General features: G+C 36.5%; 1 protein-coding gene across 2 annotated transcripts in view; it reads right to left on the reverse strand.

Annotated features, from left to right (window-relative positions):
• Positions 1–7,102, reverse strand: part of CDH12 (cadherin 12) — a 280,630-nt gene extending 273,528 nt beyond the window's left edge. For both annotated transcript variants that reach the window (XM_019951035.3, XM_019951034.3), the window contains exon 1: positions 6,872–7,102. In XM_019951035.3, the coding sequence (XP_019806594.1) occupies positions 6,872–7,102 (231 nt within the window). The remainder of the gene's footprint in view (positions 1–6,871) is intronic.
• Between the last annotated feature and the right edge of the window lie 17,588 nt (positions 7,103–24,690).

A 24,690-nucleotide genomic window follows, 5' to 3' on the forward strand; every position in this document is an offset into this window, starting at 1 on the left:
CACTTTCTACAGACTGAAGTTTTATGGCAACTCTGTGTCCAGCAAGTCTATTGGCGCCATTTTTCCAACCACATTTGCTCACTTCCTGCCACTGGGTCACATTTTGGTAATTCTCCCAATATTTCAAACTTCTTTGTTATTATTATATTTTTATGGTGATATGATCAGTGATCTTTGATGTTACTACTACGACTTGCTGAAGGCTAAGATGACGGTTAGTTAGCATCTTTTAGCAATAAAGTTTTTTTTAAAATTAAGGTATGCACATTGTTGTTTCAGACATAATTCTACTGCACACTTAATAGACTACGTACAGTGCAAACTAAGTTTTATTTGCTCTGGGAAACCAAAAACTGTGTGTGACTCACGTGATTGCAATGTTTCCCTTATCCCTGTGGTCTTAAACTGAAGCTGAAATATCACCGAGGTGCGCGTGTATATAAAAAAAAGCATATCTTTTTAGTGGTATGTCTCTTTGGAACCTTAGTGTTTGTAGTTCCATCCTGGTTTCTCTTGGACTTCTTTTTTAGTACTCTTCTGTCTATTCCATCGCAATGTCTCCCCAAAAAAACTTCAATAATGAATTGATGCAGTGACCTACACCTTCTCCTCCTTTCTTAGGGTTTCTTGCTGGTGAGGAGAATCACACATTGCTGATTAGTTCTACCACAAGAAAATATTTTAAAAAGTCATTTCCCTTAAGTCATTTATATACATCCTATTGGGTTTTTTTCTCTGGAAAATATTAATAGAATCCCTATCAGATCAAACCAGCATACACCAATCAATTTCACCTACACTTTTGAAATGCCATCTACAGGCTGTACACATCCCTTTCTCCTTTCTTCAAAGCCTAGAGAAAATGATTAAAATCACTTTGAGTAAGTTTACCTCTCGCTCACTAAATGACAAAATCAGTAGAGGTGTTCCAGTCATTGTTTAACTTGACCTGTGGAGCTTGACATTATTTGTCATTTCTTATTCTTAAAACTTTATTTTACTTTCCATAACACTCTTACACGTTTGTCTTTTACTTCTTATTAATTAGATCTATCTATTCTTCATCTGCTTTTCAGTTAAAAATCAGGGTTCTCATATCTTCTCTGTAATTTTTCCTAGCTTGTTACCCACTTATGTGATTTTGACCACCATCTGTATACCAATTACTCCTGATCCTGTATCTCTACCATAGGATCTTTTATGAACTCTAGATTAATGTGTCTAAATATTTATGAGATACTTCACCTGGATACTTCTAAGCAACTCTGGATATATAATGATTAGCAGTGATCCTTTTATTTCTTACTCTAAAACCAAATCTATACAGAATACCAGCAAAACAGAAGCCAGGAATCTGCATCATTTTTTCCCCTTCTCCCTCTCATTCTTTACATATGATTATCCACTAATTATTTGTCTCATCCTTTATATTCTCTTGACCAATGGATCTGGAAATCTTCTATTGTCTACCTTTCAAATGTCCAACTCTAATATCCCGTTTCCTTTATTACTTCCGAGACAATCCTACTGTGACCTTCCCCTTCATATGCTCCTCATCTCCATGTCTGTTTTTCTGTCTCCAAGTCCTTCAAATGGATCTCTGAGTAATCATTCTAGAACTGTAATTCTGTCCATGAGAATCCTCAACCAAGATACTATGGATCCTGACGCCTTTAAGAACAAATAATACTGTAATGTACAGCATGGTGACTACACTTAATAATACCGTATTCATATTTGAAGGTTGCTAAGACAGTAAATCTTAAAAGTCCTCATCACAAGAAAAAAAAAATTGTAACTGTGTGGTGATAGATGTTAACTATACTTATTGGGGTGACCATCTCACAACGTATACAAATGTCGAATCCTTATATTGTACACCTGAAACTGCTATTCTATGTCAATTATATCTCAATCAAAAAAAATTAAAAGAACAGATATTACTGATCTTGGTACCAGACTTGAGCCTCTGCACTTTCTCTATTTACCTACTCTGAAATGTTGGTTTCACACTCTCTGACTATATTGAAATACAGTTATCGAGCCTCACCTAGCACTTTCAAGCCTCAGTGCTTATAAAAACTTTTCCTCAGACTATCTTTTCTAAAAAATAAAGTCATCCTTCGAAACTCATCTCAGGTGCTTCGTCATCTGTGAAGCCTTCCTTGAATTCCTCCATCTTCTAGGCATAGTCATAGACCTTCCTTTGTCTTCACAGCTCCTCATAGGGTCTTTGCCACAGTATTAAAATTAATTGTTGTATTAAAATTATTGTTTACTCCTAAGATGCTTATAGGACAATAAAATGTGATACCTTCTGGTACAATGAAACTAAATTATCCCACTCTACCCGGCTTAAAATCCCAGTTTCAGTATTTATTGGGTGTTGGGCCATGGGAAGTTATTTAACTTTCTGTGCCTCACTTTTCTGATGTGTAAAATGGGGCTACTAATAATCTTCCCCCTAGTGCTGTTGTGAAGACTACATAAATTTTGGTAAGTAAAGGGTTTAAAATCCTGCCTTAAGATGCTCAATAAAGCTTACCTGTTATAATTGCAATCTAAAGACATTCATACTTAAATTTATCCCCACAAGGCTTAATGCTTTCTGAAATTGTAATGCATTCTCAACGAAAAATGTTAAATAAAGAAATGCCTCTGAAATTAAGGTTTAGATATGCTTCAATTCTTAATCTTTCTGCCATTTTAAACACTTTCAACTTAAGAATTGCTGCTAACAAAGATCATCTGAAGTGACAACTCAATTTTCTAAATTATTATTTGAAGATGAGATGGGTAGCACTTTCCTGATACATAGCTTTGAGGCTATGACATAATTTAGTACTATACAGACAAAGGCACCCAGTTATATTTGTTGGTATAAGCAACTTACCGTGCGTGTGTGTGTGTATGTGTGTGTAAGCAAATGTGCACGTGTGTGTGTCTTTAATAATAATTTTTTGAGGTGACTTTGAGCAACAGGTAATAAATGAATTTAAAATGTTTGCTGATCAAATTAATTTCTGTGTTGCTCTGTAATGTGGCACTTTACACGTGTCCAAGTGTTGTAGTAAATCCAAAATGTCTATTTGAGAAAAGCATTGATTTTGCCTCTTGACACACTTGGGATGTATTTGTATATAAAATAATATTCATTATAAGCAACACCAAGGTTTGGTCTTTCTTGAAAGGATGTCAACAATAACACCTGCTCCTTTTAAATATTAAATATAACAGTGTTGAGGCTAATATCTATTAAGCCACTCAACCACCCCCCTTTAATTTCTACCGGAAGAAATTCTTTTATATTTGAAGGTAGGGAAATTGCTTTTTTCTCTCAATAAGTGGAGTTTCCAATAATGGGAACTCTACAAATTAATACTTTCCATGTATGTTCTTGCTGAAAAGAAACATACATTAAATTTGAAGCTCACTTAGAATAGTTCAGTTGACCATTGATCTTGACACTTGTGCACTCCCTTGACACAGAGTTCCATATTATTTATAGTACCTTACTTTACTATGAACTGTCTCAGAGCCTTTCCAAAAAAAAGCAGGAGCACAAATATATTTATATGTTTACACACATATATATAATGCTTGAATTGGTCCCAATGTTATCATATCACTATTCCCACATCTACAATCATCAAGACAGAGTTAATTAAACTTTAATTAGTTTCCATGTGGAAAGGAAATCTTGGCAACTGTTGTTTCATTTGCATTAGAAACATACATTACCTGAGAGTCATGGGTTTTCATTATACTTTACAAATGGGGAACCATGTGTCTATGAAAATAATATTTTAATTTCATAATAGGTTAGATCTTAGACCTTTTTAATCTATTTATAAATACTAATTCATCTCTTAAATGATTTGGGTGAATTCCATACTATCATAGTCATTATAAAAATAGAATTCAAGGCTATCAAACAAAGCTTGCATAAGCAGCTCCTAGATCCTTTTTATCATGTCCATTGGGATGTGAAATACTACACTAGCTAGGATAGATTAAAAGTCAATTTCATTAAATTTTCAACAAAATTTAAATTCTCACCTCAAATTCTGGCAAGCAAAGGCTATGGATCTGCTTTAGTCAAAACCAGAGAATGGCTTCTCAGCAGACATTTGCCCAGAACCTCAATGCGATGTCCAGTTTCCATCACAAGCAAGTTGATATAACTGACACCCAGGAGGCAGAGTTCTAGAGCTACGCTACCTCTTCATTTGTCTTGGATTTGAAAACTCAATCCTTATGCAAAATTAACTCACAAGAAATGAGTGCACCAGGACAACAGGAAATTATCTCACCATAGAAAAGGTTAGTGATTTTTTATATTCTGTGATCACATAGAGGAATCATACAAGCAGAAACTATGTATGGTAACATCAGGGGACATCCACGCTTGGGAGTGCTTTCCTCAAAAGTTGCTAAGGCCCATCTTGTGCCGAGGGCTATTTGTGGAGCAATGCCATCTGAGTGGGGTGCCCTGGGATGGATTAGAATTGCTTGGGCCTCAGTAGACATTTCTCTCCTTTAAGGGTCTCTCTGACTTTCTGCTCAATTTTGGGGTTCACCAGATACCATATGGACCTCAGGACTACCACCTATGGAGTTGTCCCAGGCCCACAAGACCAGGCCCTGATTCCTAGTAGATGGCCTGTCAAGGATATTACTCCTGCTAAACGGCATTGTATATTTTTTGCAAGATCACTAAAAATTGGACTGCCAGAATGGTACTCAAGGACTGATTTGATGTGACTCAAATTTTATGTATAGATAGGTACCCCACAGAAAATAAATTTGCTCAGGGCCCATACACAGTAGTGTAATAGGGAAGAACAAATCTGACTCCATATTAGATCTGTTTCTTTTAACTTTGTACTCTGTTGCCTATGCTTAGTCATGCTGGCTCTGCACCTTTTGTAAAAGAATGTTGCCTATGGCTTGAAATATACAGGATAACCTATTCTCAAGACTCTGACCCTTAAGAGTCCATTCATGTAGAGATAAAAAGTTGCAGAACAGAGAATAACTTTTGTCTTGTTGGAGGTTTACAGGAACATCCTGACCTGACCTATGTGGACAGCTGCAAGAACAAAGGATTCCGACACCAAGAAGTTTGCAACAACTAACCACACCCCTCCCTTACCTTGCCTTAAAAGTGCTTTGCTGAAATCCTTCAGGGAGCTCAGAGTTTTGGGGGCAGGAGCCACCCATCTACTTGTATCGCCCTGCAATAAACCTTTCTCTGCTCCAAACTTTGATGTTTTGGTTTGTTTGGACTCACGGTGCATCGGGCACATGAACTTTTGTTTGGTAACACTAGGGCAACCCTGGCTACACGTTCATTTTCAGCAAGGTTCTATCTGAAGACCTTCCCCACTGTATTATTCAATATTTTAAAAATAAATTTCCAAAAGGTAAATTCTAAAATCATAGGGCAAAGAATTTAGATCTTGAATAGATTTGCTTCCTTTGAGCCAGTATTAGAATCATAAGACTCATCATGTTTCTCATTAGTTTAGGTTTTCTGAAATCTCTAGGGACTTTAATATTCCAGAGACATAATCTTCTATATCAGCTTCCTAATACTCCTTCTACTATGGTTTTCCATTTCTGTCTTTGGATTTATTTTAAACTCTCTTCAAACATAAATATTTTTATTAAAACCATAGAAAAATCTTTTAGAAAATTAAAAAATGGAAATATCAAAATACATAAAATATTTATTTTTCTGGAAAATATTCTGGTATCATTGATACGGTCTATCTATTATAGACATGAGTCAAAAATTTTATGTAAGAAAAATAGCAGTGAAACACAAATGTGCTGAAACAGTTGCCATCAACTATTTTGTGAAAAAATTTTAATTTCTTTAAAATTACAATAAGATTAAAATTTGTGTATTGTGTTGAGATTTATGTGTACATATCTGGGTTCCAGCATTTATTACTTTGGCCATAAATAGCTTCATAAATAGCTTGTAAAGCCTAAAATAATGGAATTATTTATAAAGTATAAGCAAGCCAAATCAAATATAGAGCTTCCTCAACTTACAATGGGGTTACATCCCAATAAACTCATTGTAAACTGAAAATATTGTAAGTCGAAATGCATTTAATACACCTATTCTACTGATTATCATTACTTAGCCTAGACAGACTTAAACATTCTCAGAACACTTATATTAACCTATACTCGGAAAAAATCATCTAGCACAGAGCCTATTTTATAATCAAGTGTTGACTATCTCATGTAGTTTATTGAATATTGTACTAAAAGTGAAAAACAGAATGGTTATGCGAGTACAGAATGCATACTGTTTTCACGACATTGTAAAGTTAAAAAATCCTAAATCAAACCATTGTAAGTCTGAGACCATCTATACTCCAGAACCACAACCTAAATGGTATATCATGTTTTCCAAGAGGGAGGGAAAGGGAGACATTCTGGTCATTCAAAGATATCAACAAAAATGTAGACTATTTATACCTGCTGATTTTTCCTGTCTCTCATTGGTAAACAATTCCAGAATGGCTATGACCAATAATGCGTTATAGTAACAGTTTTAATTTCATCTACACATATTAACTTCATGTCTTTGGCGAATAATGCCAAAAATAGGAACAGAATATATATTAACTTCATTAAAATAACCAGGGAGAATGGAAGCAAAGAGGGATTAAATGATATTCCAAAGCTTACCCGGGCCATTGAGTCAGGAAGAGAAACCAGGTCACTCAGATTTCAATTCCAGTGTTCTACTCACTGGTTTGTTCAACTCCTGTGCAAAACATCCATACACAATACACAATGCATAAGCCCCCTTGCCATCAAGTTGTTGTCAAAAGAAACACGCCATTACCTTTCCCACATACTGAGGCTCGGAGCCCATGTATTCCTCCAGCACAAAAAATTGATTCCATACCCAGCCACGTTTAACTCGTTGGAAATGTGATCGCCACCCTGGCAGGTGGATAACATTCTCTCTTGGTTCTGTGGCTAAAGTCTGCTGTGGCTGAGGTTGAAGTGGTGTTAGGAGACCTCCATCAAACAGGACCCAGAGCAGCAGGGATAAACAGTTCCTTGTAAGCATTGGCAAAAGCTTTCCTACAGCAGAGTAATAAAAACTCCAGCACTTAATGCAGTATTGTGGAATCCAGGTTTGAGGTGTCTGTGGCCTCTACCACTTAGCTCTCTCTTTTATTGCAGAAATGATAATGCAGGCATCAATCCTTTTGATGAAAAGGCTTCTGCTATATTATATTCCATCTAAAGGGACCTATAAAACAGATTAACAAAGATACATTAAATTGATAGAATTACATGATGATAGTCATCAAAACTTTCATTATATCTGCCAACATTTAAAGAAACAGAGAGGAAAGTCTTTAAAAGAATTATATTGGTAAATGGTCACTGCTCTTTAACCTGTTAACTTGGATAAAACATCTGAGTTTGTTTTACAGACTTGAAAAGTATGAGTTACAATAAAGCAACAGGTATATCATAAATAGAAGCAATCATTTTTTTAATTTAATAATCATATTAAGAATAAAACAGGGATCACTGTTTTTGTAATTGAAGTATAGTTGATTTACATTATTTCAAGTGTACAGCAAAGTAATTCAGATATATAAATATATATATATATATTCTTTGTTAGATTTTTTCCATTATAGTTTATTACAAGATATTGAATATAATTCCCTGTGCTATACAGTAGGTCCTTGTTGTTTATTTATTTTATATATAGTAGTGTGTATCTTTTAGTCCTGAATTCCCAATTCATCCCCACCTTTCCCCTTTGGTAACCATGTTTGTTTTCTATGTCTGTGAGTCTATTTCTGTTTTGTAAATAAGTTCATTTGTATCACTTTTTTTATATTCCACATATGAGGGATATCATGTATTTGTTTTTCTCTGTCTGACTTAGTATGATAGTCTTTAGGTCGACTTAGTATGATAATCTTTAGGTCCATCCAAATGGCATTAGTGCTGCAAATGGCATTATTTCATTCTTTTTTCATGGCTGAGTAATATTCCATTGTCTATATATACCACATCTTCTTTAACCATTCATCTGTCAATGGACTCTTAAGTTGTTTCCATGTCTTGGCTATTGTAAATAGTGCTGCTATGAACATTGGGGTGCACGTATTTTTTGTATTAGAGTTCTTTTCCAGGATCACTATTTTTAAAGTGAACTGAAAGTAGGATTTCACAAACGGCACAATTGACCTTTTGGGATGGATAACTCTTTGTTGCTGGGGAGCCAGCATGTGCATTTTATGATTTCTAGCAGCACCCCCTTTCCTTTACTCGATAGATGACAGTAGCATCCTCTCTCACAGTCAGTTTTGACAACCAAAAAATGTCTCCAGACATTGCCAGATAAATATTCCCTGGGAGGAGCAAAATAGGCCAAGATTGAGAACCAGAGATTTAGAGAATAAGGAAAAAACAAAGCAGTTTTAAAAAAGCAAAAAAATTCTCTGAAGTTAGAGAATAGGTAGAATAGGACCATGAAAGAAAGAATAACATAAATTACTAAACGTAAATGATCTTACTAAGATGTAAGTTATTGAGAAAATCTCAGATTGTTTTATAAGTCTTTATTATAAGCTTTAAGTTTAAAAAAAGTTTCTCTAGCCTTGGCATACTAGAAACACTGGATAAAAAGGAATTATTTTGTAGGTGGTGTGCAGCTCAGAGCAACCTTGGGTCCCTATCAGATGGACAACCTCTGCCCTGCATTTAGGTAAAATGAGCTTTGAACATCCCCTTACAACAAACACTTTTTTTCATTCGCTTATCTAAGGTTTGGGTGTTTACAAGGTACTAGGACCTTTGTTAAACAGTAGATAAGATAACAGACACAATCCTTCCCTCTCGTAAATCAGAAATGGAAAATAAATAGTCATATAAAGAAATGAGGGCAAATGTACCAGTGCTGTAAAAAAAAAAAAAAAAAAAAAAAAAAAGATAGCAAACAGAATATCCTGATGGCAAAACTTAAGTGACCAAAATTTAAGTTAGCAAAAGCCTGTTATAGGTGCCAACTGCAGTGAGACCTAAAGGTAACAGCAGATCTATGTTCTGTAAGCAGCATGGGAAAAATGTGGTTCCAGCCAGGGAACTTTCATGCATTTGGCACTAGGGGCCCATTGCCCACAGCCTGGGAAGTTTCCAAGGGCCAAAAATGTTGGAGGCCAGAAATTATGTACAGCGCTTCCAAAACAAGAGAAGTAAAACGATACATATTCAATCACACACCTATAAAACAGGGCATTTTGTCAACCTGTCATTTGCAATTTGGTTTAATGATTATTCAGTTACATACAATATAATAAAAAGTATAATGCATTCTTTGCAAATATTCAAATTTAAACATTTAACGTGAGAGCAATTCACTATGCTTGAGTTAAGATATGAGATGGGGAGGGTTAAAATTTATACTTTGAGAGCATCCTACAAGGACACTCCCAAAAGGAGAAATAAAGCAGGATATGTATTTTTTTCTGGCCTGAAGGGGTGCACCTGTTAGCTACTAACAAAAACATAAACAGTATATATTTTATTGCATCTTTTCATTCTGGCAAAATAATGTTCATAAAAAGTTAACTTAGATCTATATTATGCAATATGCTAACCACTAGCCATATGTGGCTGTCTAGTTGAAATCTCGCAAGTTGATGTTGAGATGTGCTCTACTTTTCAATTATATACATTTCAAAAAACTAGTACAAAAAAAAATAATGTAAAATCCCACTATTGTTTCTATATTTATTAGTTGTTGACCTGGTGATATTTTGGATATAGAAGTTAAATAAATATAAACTATTTAATGTGACCTATTTCTTTTTAATTTTTAATGTTTACTAAAAAATTACAATTATAGATGCAGCTTGCATTTGTGATTTGCATTATTTTCTACTGAATAGAACTGATTTAAACAATAGAGTTTAAATCCCACCCGCAATTTCTACTTAAGTAATGTATTCTTAACATTCAAAATTCGAGTATCTAGCACAAACTGTGTCATGTTTGTGTGACAATATATTTGCGATGTCCGAGGATATTTGCAACTCTATGCAATAAGCCTGTGTAAAAATAATGCACGTTTTCCTCATCTGTTTTCAAGTTTAAATTACTAACACCAAAAACTAAAATGTTTTAATTTCTTGTATTTTCCACCTTGTCCATGTTTCTTCCCCTACTCATGTCAATCCTACCCCAGGCATATATACAGAACAGATAGGGAGATAAACATGAGTAGAATAAATGGATGGCAGGAACTCTAACTTCCCAAACCTAGTCTATTATATATAATTAGGTTGTACTTTTGCCTTTCTGTTCCATTGATTTTTTCTCCTCCATTTTTTTGGGGCATGAGTTATAAAAATTCAGATTTTAGTGAGCATTGATACCTAAAGTTATTTCTTTAAACAGTGCCTTTTTATTTTATATTAGAGATTTTTGATATTGTCCAGCTGGCTATATTCATCATCAGTACCATCACTATGAGTCCAGATACACTTTCCCCTTGGAAGTGGAGGTGTCTGAAATCTGAGTTTTGATCTCCTTTTAGAGGAATCTTTCAGAAATTCTAATTGGCCCACATCATCCTCCTTTTGTCACCTTAGAATGGGTGTTTGTGATGTGAAGAAGAATGTAAAAGTAACATAGAAAGTATGTTTTTTCATAAGCTAATTCCCCAGCACTGTAAAGATTCACATCACCAAAAACAGCCCCTAAATGCAAAACATTGTCATGAGGCTGAAGTGAAAAGGAGCCACAGAAGAGTACAGTGTGGCAGAAGAGCCCCCCATTTCCCTCGCCTCGTGCCCACTTCTTGTTCTTTCCTTTGGTTCTCTCTGGACACATATTCTACTTAGCCTGCTGTGTCCCGTATCCCTGCCATCAAATTACTTTCTCCTTTTTTGTTAAAATATGTTTTTATATTTACAGGAATGTATGAGTAGTTTATTTAGCTGATATTTTCATTAGGATGGTGATGGCCAGGGGTGACCTCATAGGTTCTGAAGATATGCACTTAATCTTATTCTTTGCCATGAATGCTGCTGTTTTAGTATGAATTCTGCAGAAGGCAAAGCTTTTTAGGAACTCACATACCACATTATAGTAGAAAGATCTATAATTAAAAATGTAAAGCCGGGTTTCCCTGGTGGCGCAGTGGTTGAGAGTCCGCCTGCCGATGCAGGGGACACGGGTTCGTGCCCTGGTCCGGGAAGATCCCACATGCCGCGGAGCGGCTGGGCCTGTGAGCCATGGCCGCTGAGCCTGCGCGTCCGCAGCCTGTTGCTCCGCAACGGGAGAGGCCACAACAGCGAGAGGCCCACGTACCGCAAAAAAAAAAAAAAAACCCCAAAAACCAAAAAACAAAAATGTAAAGCGTTCTCACTGTATGCTGAGGATGTAACACACAGCACGATGACTGTAGTTAACACTGTATTGTATATCTGGAAGTTGCTAAGACAGTAGATCTTAAAAGCCAGGATTTTTATGATGATATTCATGAACTTAATAGGGCCTGCATGATCTACCTCTACACCATGCTAGACCCTTGCCATTCTCCCCTTCTCTCAAACCCTTTACTGATAAATAATATTATTAACAATAGTAATAATTTATATTACAGGTTTATTTGTATGATTATTTGTTCCACTTTTCTGAGTAGAGTGAACAGGGGCTAAAAGAGTAGCAATGATGTCTCTTTTGTCAGCTTTTCTCAGCTGTGCTGTTCCTGGCATCTATAACAGTGTATTGTAAGTACCAAAAAAGCATTTGTTAAGTTTGAGGGAATCAGTCATCGAATGATAATAGCCAACTTTCACTGAAAACTCACTATGTTCCATATAATGTTGTGTGTTCTGCACCAGTACAATTGTTCTGTGAAGGTGTTATTATACCCATTTGACAGATAGAATGGAGGAATAGAGAAGTTAAATGACTTGACCATTGTCCACAGAGGACTGCATAGCAGGCGGGTTTGAATCTGGGCACTCTGACTCAAGAGCCCATCCCCTTGGATTCTGTTCTCCACTATCCCTGAATGAATGAATGCATAAATAGATGAGAGCATCAAGGGTTTCAAATCCTAGCAAGACAATGAATATGAGCTTGAAGACCTGAGTTCCAAATTCTGTTTCCAAAGCAAAGTAGTTACTTCAGTATTGGGCAGCATAAAGTTTCTTAGACTCATTTCGATCTTCTGTGAAATTAGAAGATTTGAAGCAATTAGGTCAATATAGTTCCTTTGAAGTCAGGAGGTTCAGGACCCCCAGCCCTCACCCACCAGGATGTAAAAAGAGACACATAATTCTAGGCAGAGACAGAAGAAAAGAAAAAAAAGCTGTAATAGACATGGCCAGTGTGCTAACAGGACTGGATGGTGGCTGAAAACTCAGAAACGGCACAACAGCCCAGCTAATCCACCCAGCAAGGCGCTAGACAGGCCGGGTGACCCAAAGCACAGAGAAGGTAAGGCACTTTCCAGCTGTCCAGCCTCTTCCCAGTTAGACTGAACTGCGGGTGCTGTGCTGGGGTCTGTCAGATGAGAGGGCAGCCTGTGAGATCTAAGTGATGACTCTGAATTTGGGGGTCACTTCCAGGCTTGGTATAGTTTTAAAAAATCATAATAAAAGAAATAAATGAAAAGATAGGCTTTGGAACAAGACAGATCTGAGGAATAATGTCTAATAACGTCATAGCATAGTTTTACGCTAAGTAACTGTCTGTCAGGTAGCATTTGAATTGTGGGGACACCATCAACAATATTCTTATGTCTGTAGAGCTAAATACAAGAAGAAATAAAATATATGTTAATCTCATCATTCAATTAGAACGTGTATACACACGCATTTCCTAACTCATGTTATTGTATTAGGATCCTAAAATCCATTCCAACACTCTATAAGACTGTGGTGCTTCAGTGAACAGAGGAACAGATATTATTTTCAGTGCAGGATGCTGCTCCCAGCAGATCCCAGCCTCCAGCCACGTTGTCAGCCGGGGAGCTTTTAAAGTGTTATATCACAACAAAAGTAATGCAAGGAGATTGAAGGACTCTGGTTCTTAAGTAAAAGAGAAACAACTCCCTCAGGCATGGAATATAGTCAAAATTACAAGGAAAAATTATGAGGAGCCATCAACCTGGGTACACTTGCCCCAGCACCAATGGTGCTGTTACAAGATCAAGAACAGAGACTTGTTCTGAGGTGTCAGCACCCTATGGAAACATGGGAACTTTAAAGAAGACATATTTGTTACAAAGGACATCACCAGAGATGCGTTTTACTCCATATACTGGATTTCGGGCACAGTGTTTAAAATTTTACATTTGTCTATTATTCCTAAATTTTGTGGAGCCAAATTGGCTTTCCAAAGACTTTCCAAACCCAATGATGAGTCTGTGGAGCCACACATTGCTTTTAGCAGAAGGGAGATTTAAAAAAATGGTCATATATCAAAGCAGGGGTTAGTTAGATGTGAAATACCCAGTGACAGCTTTTCCGTTAAATGTGTTGTTAGAACTGAGAGATACCGAAGGCTGTGGTTTCTGTAGTTACTTATTTAATTTTGGGTGTGTTTGTTTTTAAGAATAGCTCTTGAAAAGGGGTCTACTTTATATAAATTACACTGAAAGGGTCTATCTTTGTTAGATGATGTCTTACTAGGTTGACAGGTATGTTAATTATTACAAGTGGTTCTCGTTTTTGGAATACATTGGGGATGAGCAAATATCCCTACCACACCTCTCTTGGTCCTAGTAAGCCCAAACCAAAAGGAAATTTTACACTCTCTCTGGTGCAGCAAAATCTTAACCCCAACTCTTCTATGTTACAAACTTAACACTGAGAAGTAGAGAAGTATGGATGGTAAAGCCACTTCCATTGTCTCTTAGAAGTTAAATAAAGATGTCTGAAGGTGATAATTACTCTCTGATCTTGATCTGTGGAGTTCATTCATCCTTGCTCTCTGACTTATCCAGACCCTACTCTTTACTATATATATATATATATATATATATATATATATATATATACACACACACACAGTAAATGATATGATACTGGTATCGTCAATAAGCTAAGAAAAAATATCTGTGGGAGAAAAAAAAAAGAAACTCAACATGGGACATCTTTCCAGTATGGATGACAAGGAACACAATCTCTCTCCTTCCCTCTCTCGGAAGACAGATTTGAGCACACATTTACATTCATGGTGTTATTTTTAACTGCATTGTTAGAGCACCCTTGATGTGATGTTCTGAAAAAGGCAGTTTACTTCTTTGGTGTTCCTCTGCAAAATCAATAACAACAGTCTACTCATGAGAAATACATTAGACAAATCCCAACTGAGTGACATTCTATAAAATGCCTGAGCAGTACTTTTGAAAACTTTGAGTGTCATCAAAAACAAGGAAAATCTTGGGAATTCCCTGGTGGCCCAGTGGTTTGGACTCTGAACTTCCACTTCAGGGGGCCCAGATTCAATCCCAGGTTGGGAAACTAAGATCCCGCAAGCCACACAATGTGGCCAAATAAATAAATAAAGGCACGTCTTGTTTAAAAAACAAAAAACAACAACAAAAAAAGGAAAGTTGTCATAGCCAAGAGATACCTAAGGAAACGTGAAAACTAAATGTAACAGATGGGATGCTGGAACAGAAAAAGGACATTAGGTAAGAGCTAAGAAAATCTGAATAAAGTATGGACTTTAGTTAATAATAATGTGTTAATATTTATTATTTAATTGTAACAAATGTATCATGCTAATGTAAGATATAATCTCAGAGGTGCTGAATATATGTGAATTCTCTGTACTATTGTTTCAATTTTTCTGTAAATTTTAATGTGCTCAAAAATAAAGTTTATTTAAAAAAAAAGAAGAGGAAAGCATGGGATTCAGTAATAAGGATATTTAACAAGAAGAAAGGCAAAGGGAATTTTCAGCACAATAATAGAGAGGAATTTTAGGAAGAAAACTGTATATAGGCTCAGGGAGCACCAGTCCAGATTAAAGAGAAGAAGAATTCCAAGAGGTATAACACCGAAGAGGAGAAATTAATGAATTAAAATGAATGAATTACATAGTGTTTTTAAATGGCAGAGAAGAAATTCACACTTTGTTGGAAAGTGTGTTGATGAAATAATGATTAATACCTAGAAAAAAGAGGCAATTATTCATTCTTAGGAAATAAAGAAAAAATTACCAGAAATGTAACTCAATCATAATGTGATTATATTCAAGGATGAGACTACAATTTTTGAGGCATTTTGACCATACCTATTTACCACATAAAACAACACCCTGATGCAAATATTCACTAGAAATTTTTGTTTACAAAGCTTCAGTAGAAAACCAGTTCTTAATATATTGAAACCATTTTTGTAAATTAAGAAATTATGATTAAATAAATGAGACTTTTAAATATTTTATCATAAAAATGGCTGAGATTTCATTACCTGGAGGCTTGGCTAATGGCTAAAAAATTGTACAAGCTACTTCCTACCAGACACAGGAGAAATTTACACAGAGTAAGGGGGCAAAATTGGGAGAAAAAGAACTTCTTTAGAGTTCTATTCAGAGACTGCCTTGTAAATGATGGAAATCTTAGTTAATAGTAATTCAAGAGCTGAAAGCCACAGGATCTCCATTTTTATTACCACTTTCACGATGCCTGGAAGAAGGATATCTTACATTGGAAAATAGTTTAGATTTTTATATTGCATTCAAATTCTGTAGCAAAAAAAAATAAGGGAAAAATGCTCTAGCTGTGATAGATTGAGGAAAACTTACAGGAGGCCAGCCACAAGGGACTGATGGAGAGCTGCTTAGAAAATCAGCTTAGAGTAAGACTGGATTAAATCACAGTTCTAGCAAAAGAGCCAAGATTATCTGAAGGATGTTAAATTTCATCACAACCCTGAGTAGTCTTCCTGAATTCCTAGTTTTATGAGGCTAATCAGTACTGAAGGGAAAAGAGCAAATTATAATGTGTACATTTTGAGCGCAAAACTAAATAGCGTGTAGGTGCAATACTTCAGAATAGCAAAGTGAGGGGTTCAGTAGACACTCTTCAGAGCAAAACAGCAATTTTACTAAGAAAATTATTTTATATATACTACCAAATGTAAAACGGATGGCTAGTTGGAAGCTGCTGCATAGCACAGGGAGATTAGCTTGGTGCTTTGTGAAGACCTGGAGGGGTGGGATAGGGAGGGTGGGAGGGAGGCTCAAGGAGGGGATATGGGGATATATGTATGCATATAGCTGATTCACTTTGTTGTACAGCAGAAACTAACATAACATTGTAAGGCAATTATACTCTAATAAAGATTAAAAAATAGAAAATACAATTGAAAAAATAAAAAACAATCATTTAAAGTCACTGGAAGTTGTCTTAAGCATATACAGCAAATGGAGAGACATTCATTTGAGGAAGTCTACTAAATCTTGGTAAGAACCAAACGAGTCTGTGACATTGAGCCATGACCTGCTTTCTTAGGTGATATTATTAAATTTATATGTCCCAGGTCTATGCTACAGAAGCTCTCTACTTTGGACAGGAGCAACTAAGAAGTTGGAGGCTCTTTACCCAGCTCCTAATCTCAAGCTTGGGTTTTATCTTGGGAGGAAAAGGCTGGCAGTGGTGTTTCACATCCCAAGTCCTGTGTTTCAGAAATGCTGTCTCAGGCAGGTGTGGTGGAAAGAATAAGACTTCCTTTCTCACTAGCTTCCATTCAGAGAGTGAAAGCTCTACTCCAGGCACACCTGGCTGAGAATAGAGGGGCCCACCCTAGCTCACTTGTAGGGCAAAGTTTCTGCATTTGTAGGGGCAAACTGAGAAGATCAGGGGTGGTTACCCCGTGTCACCACCATCACCAATGGCCACTCATAGCATGAGGATGGCACTACAGGAAGAGCAGGTCCTGGCTCCCAGCTCTGTTGCAGAGCTTCAGGTATTCTTCTCAAGAGAAAGGAAGGTCAAAAGGATAAAGAGCTCCAGGGCTGTGTTTGAGAGGACACACTTTATTTCTAACAGAATGTGAACTCCTTGTCCAAGAGTGCTGATGAAACAGTGGAGATCTTTGCACAGAGCAATTAAAGATTTTGGTAAATCTATGATACGAACAGAATGGAAGAGCAGCCAGGAGTTTAATAGAACCAAGAAAAGGATAACCAAGAAGAGCCCTTTGGGATCAGTCAACTCTAGGGATTGGGAAGGCTATGCACATGTGCTAAGCTGTACTCACTCACTAGAGATCACAACTGGGAATGAAAGAGATGTGAAAGCACTCCCCAGCCTGCAGCCAGAACATCAACATGGGTCGGGGGCGGCGGGGAGGGGTCATTTCACTGGCACAAGGAGCTTAAATACAACTTCACACCAAACACCCACTGAGCAATAATCTGCTCTGACCCCGGGGCAACTCCTAGGAATCTAGGCTTAAAAATTATACACATCCCTTGCAGTCATGAAGAATGTGTGTATCCTCAGTACTGTGCCCTCTCAGAAGTAATTAGAGATAAAATCTTTAAGTACCAGTTCCCAACTAAACATGGAGCAAAAAATGCAAATTTATTACTCAGTAATAGCAGCCTACAAGTCACACAGATATCCAGTGGTAGAGGGTAAAAATGTGACCAGCTAAGGGGCTTAAGCACAGCCACTGACAAATAGGTGGCTTCTGCTGATGCAGGACCAATACCATATGCAGCCAGGTTGAAAGATCAACAAGAGAAAACAAACTTGAACAGAGGTCACACGTTGTAGACGTAGTATACGTTTCCAAATAAATTCACCCAATTCACTAAACAAATAAATGACCAAGCAAACAACAGCAAGAACGACCTCCAGGGGAGAGGATTGGAGGTCAATAATCACTGCTGCTACAATATATTATTTATAAAGTCTGGTTTTCAACACTTACAAGACATGCAAAGAAACAGGAAAGTGTGACCCACATACTGGGAAATGAGCAGTCAGAGAAATTAGCCTTTGAAGGGGCCTAGATGATGAACTTAGAATCCAAAGGGTTTAAAGTAACTATTGTAAACATGGGCTTCTGAGCTAACAGGTATCAACCTGCAGTGAAGACATACACACCCTGGGAGTCAATTTACAGTGTCTATCTTTGGCTCGTTTACACACCAACATGCAATGGAATATTATTTGGACTGAAAAGGAATACAGTACTAATACATGCTGCAACATTGATGAACATTGAAAACACTGAGCTAAAAGAAAGAAGCTAGCCACAAAAGACCACATATTGTATGAATTTCATTTATATGACATGTTCAGACTAGGCAAATATATAAAGACAGAGGGTAGATTAATGGTTGCCCAGGGCTAGTACGTGGTGTGAAGTGTGAGGAGTAATTGCTAATGGGTTTGGGATTTCTTCCAGGTAGGACAAAAATGACTAGTGATCTAAAATTAGATTGTGGTGATGCACAGTTATATGAGTATACCAATAAAACACTGAATTGCATAAAGTGTATGAATTCTATGGTATGGAAATTATATCACAATAAAACTGTTACCAACACACACACACACACACACACACAAATGACCAAATGGTGGACTTCACACTCAAGATTTTGGACTGTAGTTAGGGCACCTGAAATTGTCTTTTCTTCTTGAAATAAACTGAATCAAGCAGGGTCACGATGCATGTGCTAATAGATTTTACATAATAGTGATCAGTGCCTACCTCAATACTCACATATGGCACATATTTGAGAATCTGCCCACTGATATACCACTGCTAGTACCTAAGGGTTTCATCATGACCGCCTAAGCAGCATGTACATCCTCTAAATTTTTACAGAAATCATCTGTGCTGGAGATAGTCCCACATTTGTTATACCAGTGCTGCTTCATGCTTCAATGGGAATCAATAGACATGCTGTTAATGTATGATTTTCTTCCAACACACAAAGTGCATTCCTTTCAAATATTACTGGAGGCATTGAACTTGTGTAACAGAGGGGTTTGAATCCATGCCTTGACATACTTGCTAGACTAAGCCTTGAAAGCACCTTTACAGATTTCCCATGGGAATCTGAACCACCGTCAGCAAAAGAGCCCTTGGGTTGCAAAAATAAATATCATGTTACTCTTTATGGAGAGCCACAAAGATTTAAATAATACCAATACTTAATGGAGTGAGGAGTTTTACTCACCAGAATTCCAGAGGGACTAAATTCAGGAAGAAAATGAGCCTAAGATTAGCACAGACTATATTTCTAAAAGGAATGATGTAAGGAAGAAAGGAATGACTACAGGACCATCATGACAGGGAGGGGACACCATGGGGTAGGAGTAGGTGAGCATGGGGGATGGGGAAGGGAAGAGGGAGGAGATTTGGGGGCTGGGTGTTAATTTGGAGGGTTTTAATGGGCATAAGAAGGCATCAGGGTGACCCAGCTACATATCAGTACAGATTTCAAGATACAAAAATAATTGAGGCTACAAAGCTATCGATTGGATTTCTGAACACCAAGAAAATATTTTGTCTTTCTCAAGTAAAAAACTACTTGTATGTACTAACCAATTTTTAATTTAATTTAATTTTATTTATTTATTTATTTATTTATTTTGCAGTATGCGGGCCTCTCACTGCTGTGGCCTCTCCCGTTGCGGAGCACAGGCTCCGGACGCGCAGGCTCAGCGGCCATGGCTCACGGGCCCAGCCGCTCCGCGGCATGTGGGATCTTCCCGGACCGGGGCACGAACCCGTGTCCCCTGCATCGGCAGGCGGACTCTCAACCACTGCGCCACCAGGGAAGCTCGCTAACCAATTTTTAAAATGATTTTCTTATTTCTAAACCTTAAATGTAATACTAGAGAGGTTTTTCTTGTATATTATTGGAGGGATAATGAGGGATATATTCAGGTCCGTGAATCGATATTGGATTTTAATTTTTCAAGTAGAAAAATAGTGGGGTGGGAGAAGGAAAGGAAGAAGAACTATTATAGGAAAAGAAAAACAGTAAGCAGCACACATTCTCTAATTCCATAATTCCAGATAATACTGAGATTGCACAAAGCTTGCAAGACTTCTTTTTCCCCTTAGAATTACCTCAAGCTCTTCTTTAACTCTTACAAAGTTAAAGTTAACTCTTTAAACATAACTCTTTAAAGATAACTCTTCTTTCTCTCATTACGAAGCATCAAAGGTGTCTCCATAACTCTTACATAACTCTCTTTAAAGTCTTATTCATATTGCTATGGCTTCTTTATCTATTATATGCCACATTATTATGTTTTCATTTATAAAACCCACTCTTTAAATATATATATATATAAATTATAAATTACAGGGTTGATTTATTAAAATATCCCTGTATGTCATGGTCCTCCTGATTTTCATATGCCACAGGACAGAAATGCTTTTCTTCTTTTGGGAACCACCCTATAATTTCACTTATTTAAATATATTTTATTTATAACTCAATTATTTAACCAGTTGAGGGATACACATTATTTACCAAGGTACCGGCTGTGTCATGTGAACTTTATTTACTATAGAGTATTATTTCCAAATTACACCATTAATTTTGCTATAATATATAATTATTGATATTTAATTATGAAAATCACATATTCTCTTTGTACAACAATTTGAAAATACAGCATAAACATAAAATTAAAATTACTTATATTGGCACCTGGATTTTTGCTCATTTCTTCAGCATACAAATATTTTTGCAGCACCTAATATCTTCCAGGCACAATTTTAAACACTGCAGCCTGTCTCGAACAAAACTGACACAATTTCCTATCTACAGGGTGCTTTCACTAGGAAGATAATAAAAATGATGTTGATGTAATTATCTGAATATTTTATTCCCATATTTAAAACATTGATCATGTATTCTATGTGTTATATGTTTATGTGTGTTATAATGGAAAATGTATAATTGATTTGGAAGACTGTAGAACATTATTTTTTTATTTTTATTTATTTATTTACTTATTTTTGCGGTACGCGGGCCTCTCACCGCTGCGGCCTCTTCCACTGCTGAGCACAGGCTCCGGATGCGCAGGCCCAGCGGCCATGGCCCACGGGCCCAGCCGCTCTGCGGCATGTGGGATCCTCCCAGACCGGGGCACAAACTCACGCCCCCTGCATCGGCAGGTGGACTCTCAACCACTGTGCCACCAGGGAAGCCCTGTAGAACATTATTTTTATTTTTCTTCTGTTTGCAGATTTCTTAAACTTTCTTAATATCAGGATCTCATTAGAAAACTTATAATGCAAAATTGACTCTTACATTTTTCTAGAATATAGAAGTATAGTGTGCCCAGTGTTCCTTTGGACAATAGCCCCATCTATCTTAGACTTCAAGTTTAAGTATGCCTTCAAGTATGCCTAGAAAGATTTTCCACTTTTCTAAGAATTATTAAATACAAATGGAGACAGTACAAATGAAAGTAAATAAAATAGAAGAGAAATTGTCAAAAAATGAGCTTATTTTTAATATCATAAATCAAAGGAAGTAGTAAACTATTAATTCCAAAGAATTCCATACAAATGATATAATTCTACAAACTATAGATGAGGAAACTGGGATACATGTAGCAGACAGATTTCTATTAACAGTATACTTTAGGGATTGGCAAATATTTTATGTAAAGGACTGGATAAGAAGTATCTTAGGCTTTATGGGTTTTAAGGTCTCTGTCATAAGTACTCAACACTATTTTGCAGCCTGAAAGAAGTCATTAACAACATGTAACCAGATGGGTGCAGGTGTGTTCCAATAGGACTCTATTTACAAAATCAGACATTGAGCAGGATTTGGCCAGAAGTCCACAGCTTGCTGATCCCTAATACCTGAAAATACTCTGCATAGCACCTTTCAAGAGGTGCAGTGGAAAGGTATCTTTAAAGTTACTTATAACTGGATATGTGTCAGACTTTTCATGTCAATAAGACCGTTGTGTTTGTTTGATTCTCTTTTAAATACATGAAATGTTTTAAAGAAAAACAACTCTGGAATCTACAGGGATATTAAGTAAGACATTATAGTGCCCAGGGAGCTTCCTCCATCCTTAAGCTACATTTATTCTTTGTAATTGAGCTATGAGCTTTCAAATAATGTCCCTTGATTGTTTTGCAAGGATAGACATTCTTCAACATAGAGTAGGAAGCGCACCACGTCCCAGAGTGGGGAATAGACGCTAATCTACACTGACCTACATCATTAGAGGCCCTGAAGTCCTGTCCCAGTGTGACTTATACATGTTCACTACTCTCATGATTAATGGATACAGTATTTCAGCACTTGCCGCTCTGACTTTCAGCACTTAGAGATGGCAGATGGGTGACAGAGAAAGAAATACAAAAGCCATGATTCTGTGACAGCTTCTAATCTTGGATCTTGATATATCTGGTCTCAAGGAAGCAGATCTAACAACATTTCTATCTTTCTTTTAACTTTTATTATTCTTTATTTTTCTTTCACCCTGTCTTTCTCTTAAAAATTGTCATGCTCTTAAAGTAGGTGAGAAACACTGAACTTTAGGAGATGATACAGGTAGCTTTCATTCTTACAGCTAACAGTCCAAATAATGGCGGCGGGGGGCGGTTGTAGACTATAGCACCTATGCAGCTGCTTTCCACACAAATTTTCTCAAATGATAAATAAATTGACCTTTCTTCTCTAGTGAGAACACATAGACGAATATTGACTTGGACAGGTGCTGGGTTTTTCTTTAATTTCATAAATTGCATTGCATTCTGTCTTTACTGCCAGCAAAGTCCTTATCACTTTTTGTACAGTAAATAGTTTGTTGCTTATTAAATAATAAAATCCAGAAATTAGATTGCTTTACAGATTAATGAATCTGCTAAAAAATCTGGGTAATTCTAGGCTTTCAAAGTCACTGATTCTGAATTGAAGGTTACATATAAAAGTAAAATAACATAGTATTGCCTTTTCTCATTTACATTTATTTAATATAACACTATTTTGGATTGATTGTTTAGCCAAATGCAACATCAGTATATGAAATAATGGTACCATGTAAGTAAAGGAAGTACATTGGCTTGTCAAATCAGGTGTGTGGCAATAAACATAAATTTGTCCAGCTATTGCACTTCGCATCATTACAGTTTGGAAGAAAAATCAATATTGCATTTGTAAGGGTAGCATTCATTGAAATGAAACAAAGAAACAGTCCCTGGTGAGGCTGCACTTGAGGTGAACTCATAACGCAATATTATGAGAAAAGTGAATGCAAACCTCCACTTTATATATTGAGAAGCTAATCAGAGCTCTAGAAACCTTGCAAGTAAATAGATATAGCATCTATATTACACCAGGTGTAGCATACAAAATAGATATTTATCTCTTATCTTTGTAAATATATTATCAAAATGCTTTTTAAAAGTTTAGCTATTAAACAACTATTGCCGGTTTCTTTGTGGATGTTTGAATTCGATCATATAAAAATTAGCGTCATTTTAAATGGTTTTAGATGTAAGTGTGGGGAATGGTCATTTTTGGATGTTATCCAGTCTTTGCAAAGTATGTATTTGGAAAGCGATATTGCTTCATTTGGAGTCAGATTAAATGAGGAAAGAAGGGAGGGAGGGAGGGAGGAAGAAAAGAAACTTAAAAGTTAGCTTTATTATTACCAGGACTGTTCTGGAAGGAGAATTTATCTTGGAAGTCTTTACAACCAGACCTTTCTCCTGGTAGGTCCAGAAATCTGTGTATTTAGAACATTGGCTAATATTGCCAAACTGAACACATTGCAAGTCAATACATGGATTTGCACTCCCATTCAAAGTATGTGAGAAACTGTAGCCCTTTATCCTCTAAAATCTTCATTTCCAAAATTTTTGATTAGTAATCTAATAAAAGGTGGAGAATATATAAAGTTTTTATTTGACCTGACAAAACACAGAGGCCTCATAGCTTCCATTATTTGTAAGGCACTTGGCTTTTGTTTATAATTAACTGTTATTGTTTCTGTCCATTTTTTAATGGGACACATGTTAGTTTGCTACAGCAAATTATCACAACCTGGGCGTCTTAACCAACAGAAATTTACTTGTTTTACATTTCTGGAGGCTAGAGATCTGAAATTAAGGTGTCAGCAGGGTTGGCTCCTTCTGAGGATTGTGAGGGAGAATCTAGTCTATGCCGCTTTTCGAGCTTCTGGTCACAACAGAAGACCTTTGGCTTACAGATGACATTCTCCTTTTGTCTTCACATCCTCTTACCTCTGTACGTGTCTATCTCTGTGTCCACATCTCCCCCCACTTTTTTTTTGTAAGTACACCAGCCATGTTGGATGAAGGTCAACCTTAATGACCTCATTTTAACATAATTGCTTATATGAAGACTCTATTTCCAAATAAGGTCACATTCTGAAGTAGTGAGGGACTTCAATATATTTTTTGTGGAGGGGTACACAATTCAACCCATCACAGGACAACATACCTTTTTTGTTGTTATTTAAATTTTAGGGCTTTTATGGTACTATATATTGTAGTGTTGGTCAGATGTATTGTGAATATCATTTCTAGGTTAGCACATGTGTTTTGATTAGTTCACAGCATATTATGACAGTAGAAATTTCAAATTTTTGTGGTCAAATTTGTTATTCTTGTCATTGAGATTCCTGGGTAC

The sequence above is a fragment of the Tursiops truncatus genome, chromosome 3 (genome assembly GCF_011762595.2).
Source record: "Tursiops truncatus isolate mTurTru1 chromosome 3, mTurTru1.mat.Y, whole genome shotgun sequence".
In the NCBI taxonomy this organism is placed as follows: domain Eukaryota; kingdom Metazoa; phylum Chordata; class Mammalia; order Artiodactyla; family Delphinidae; genus Tursiops; species Tursiops truncatus.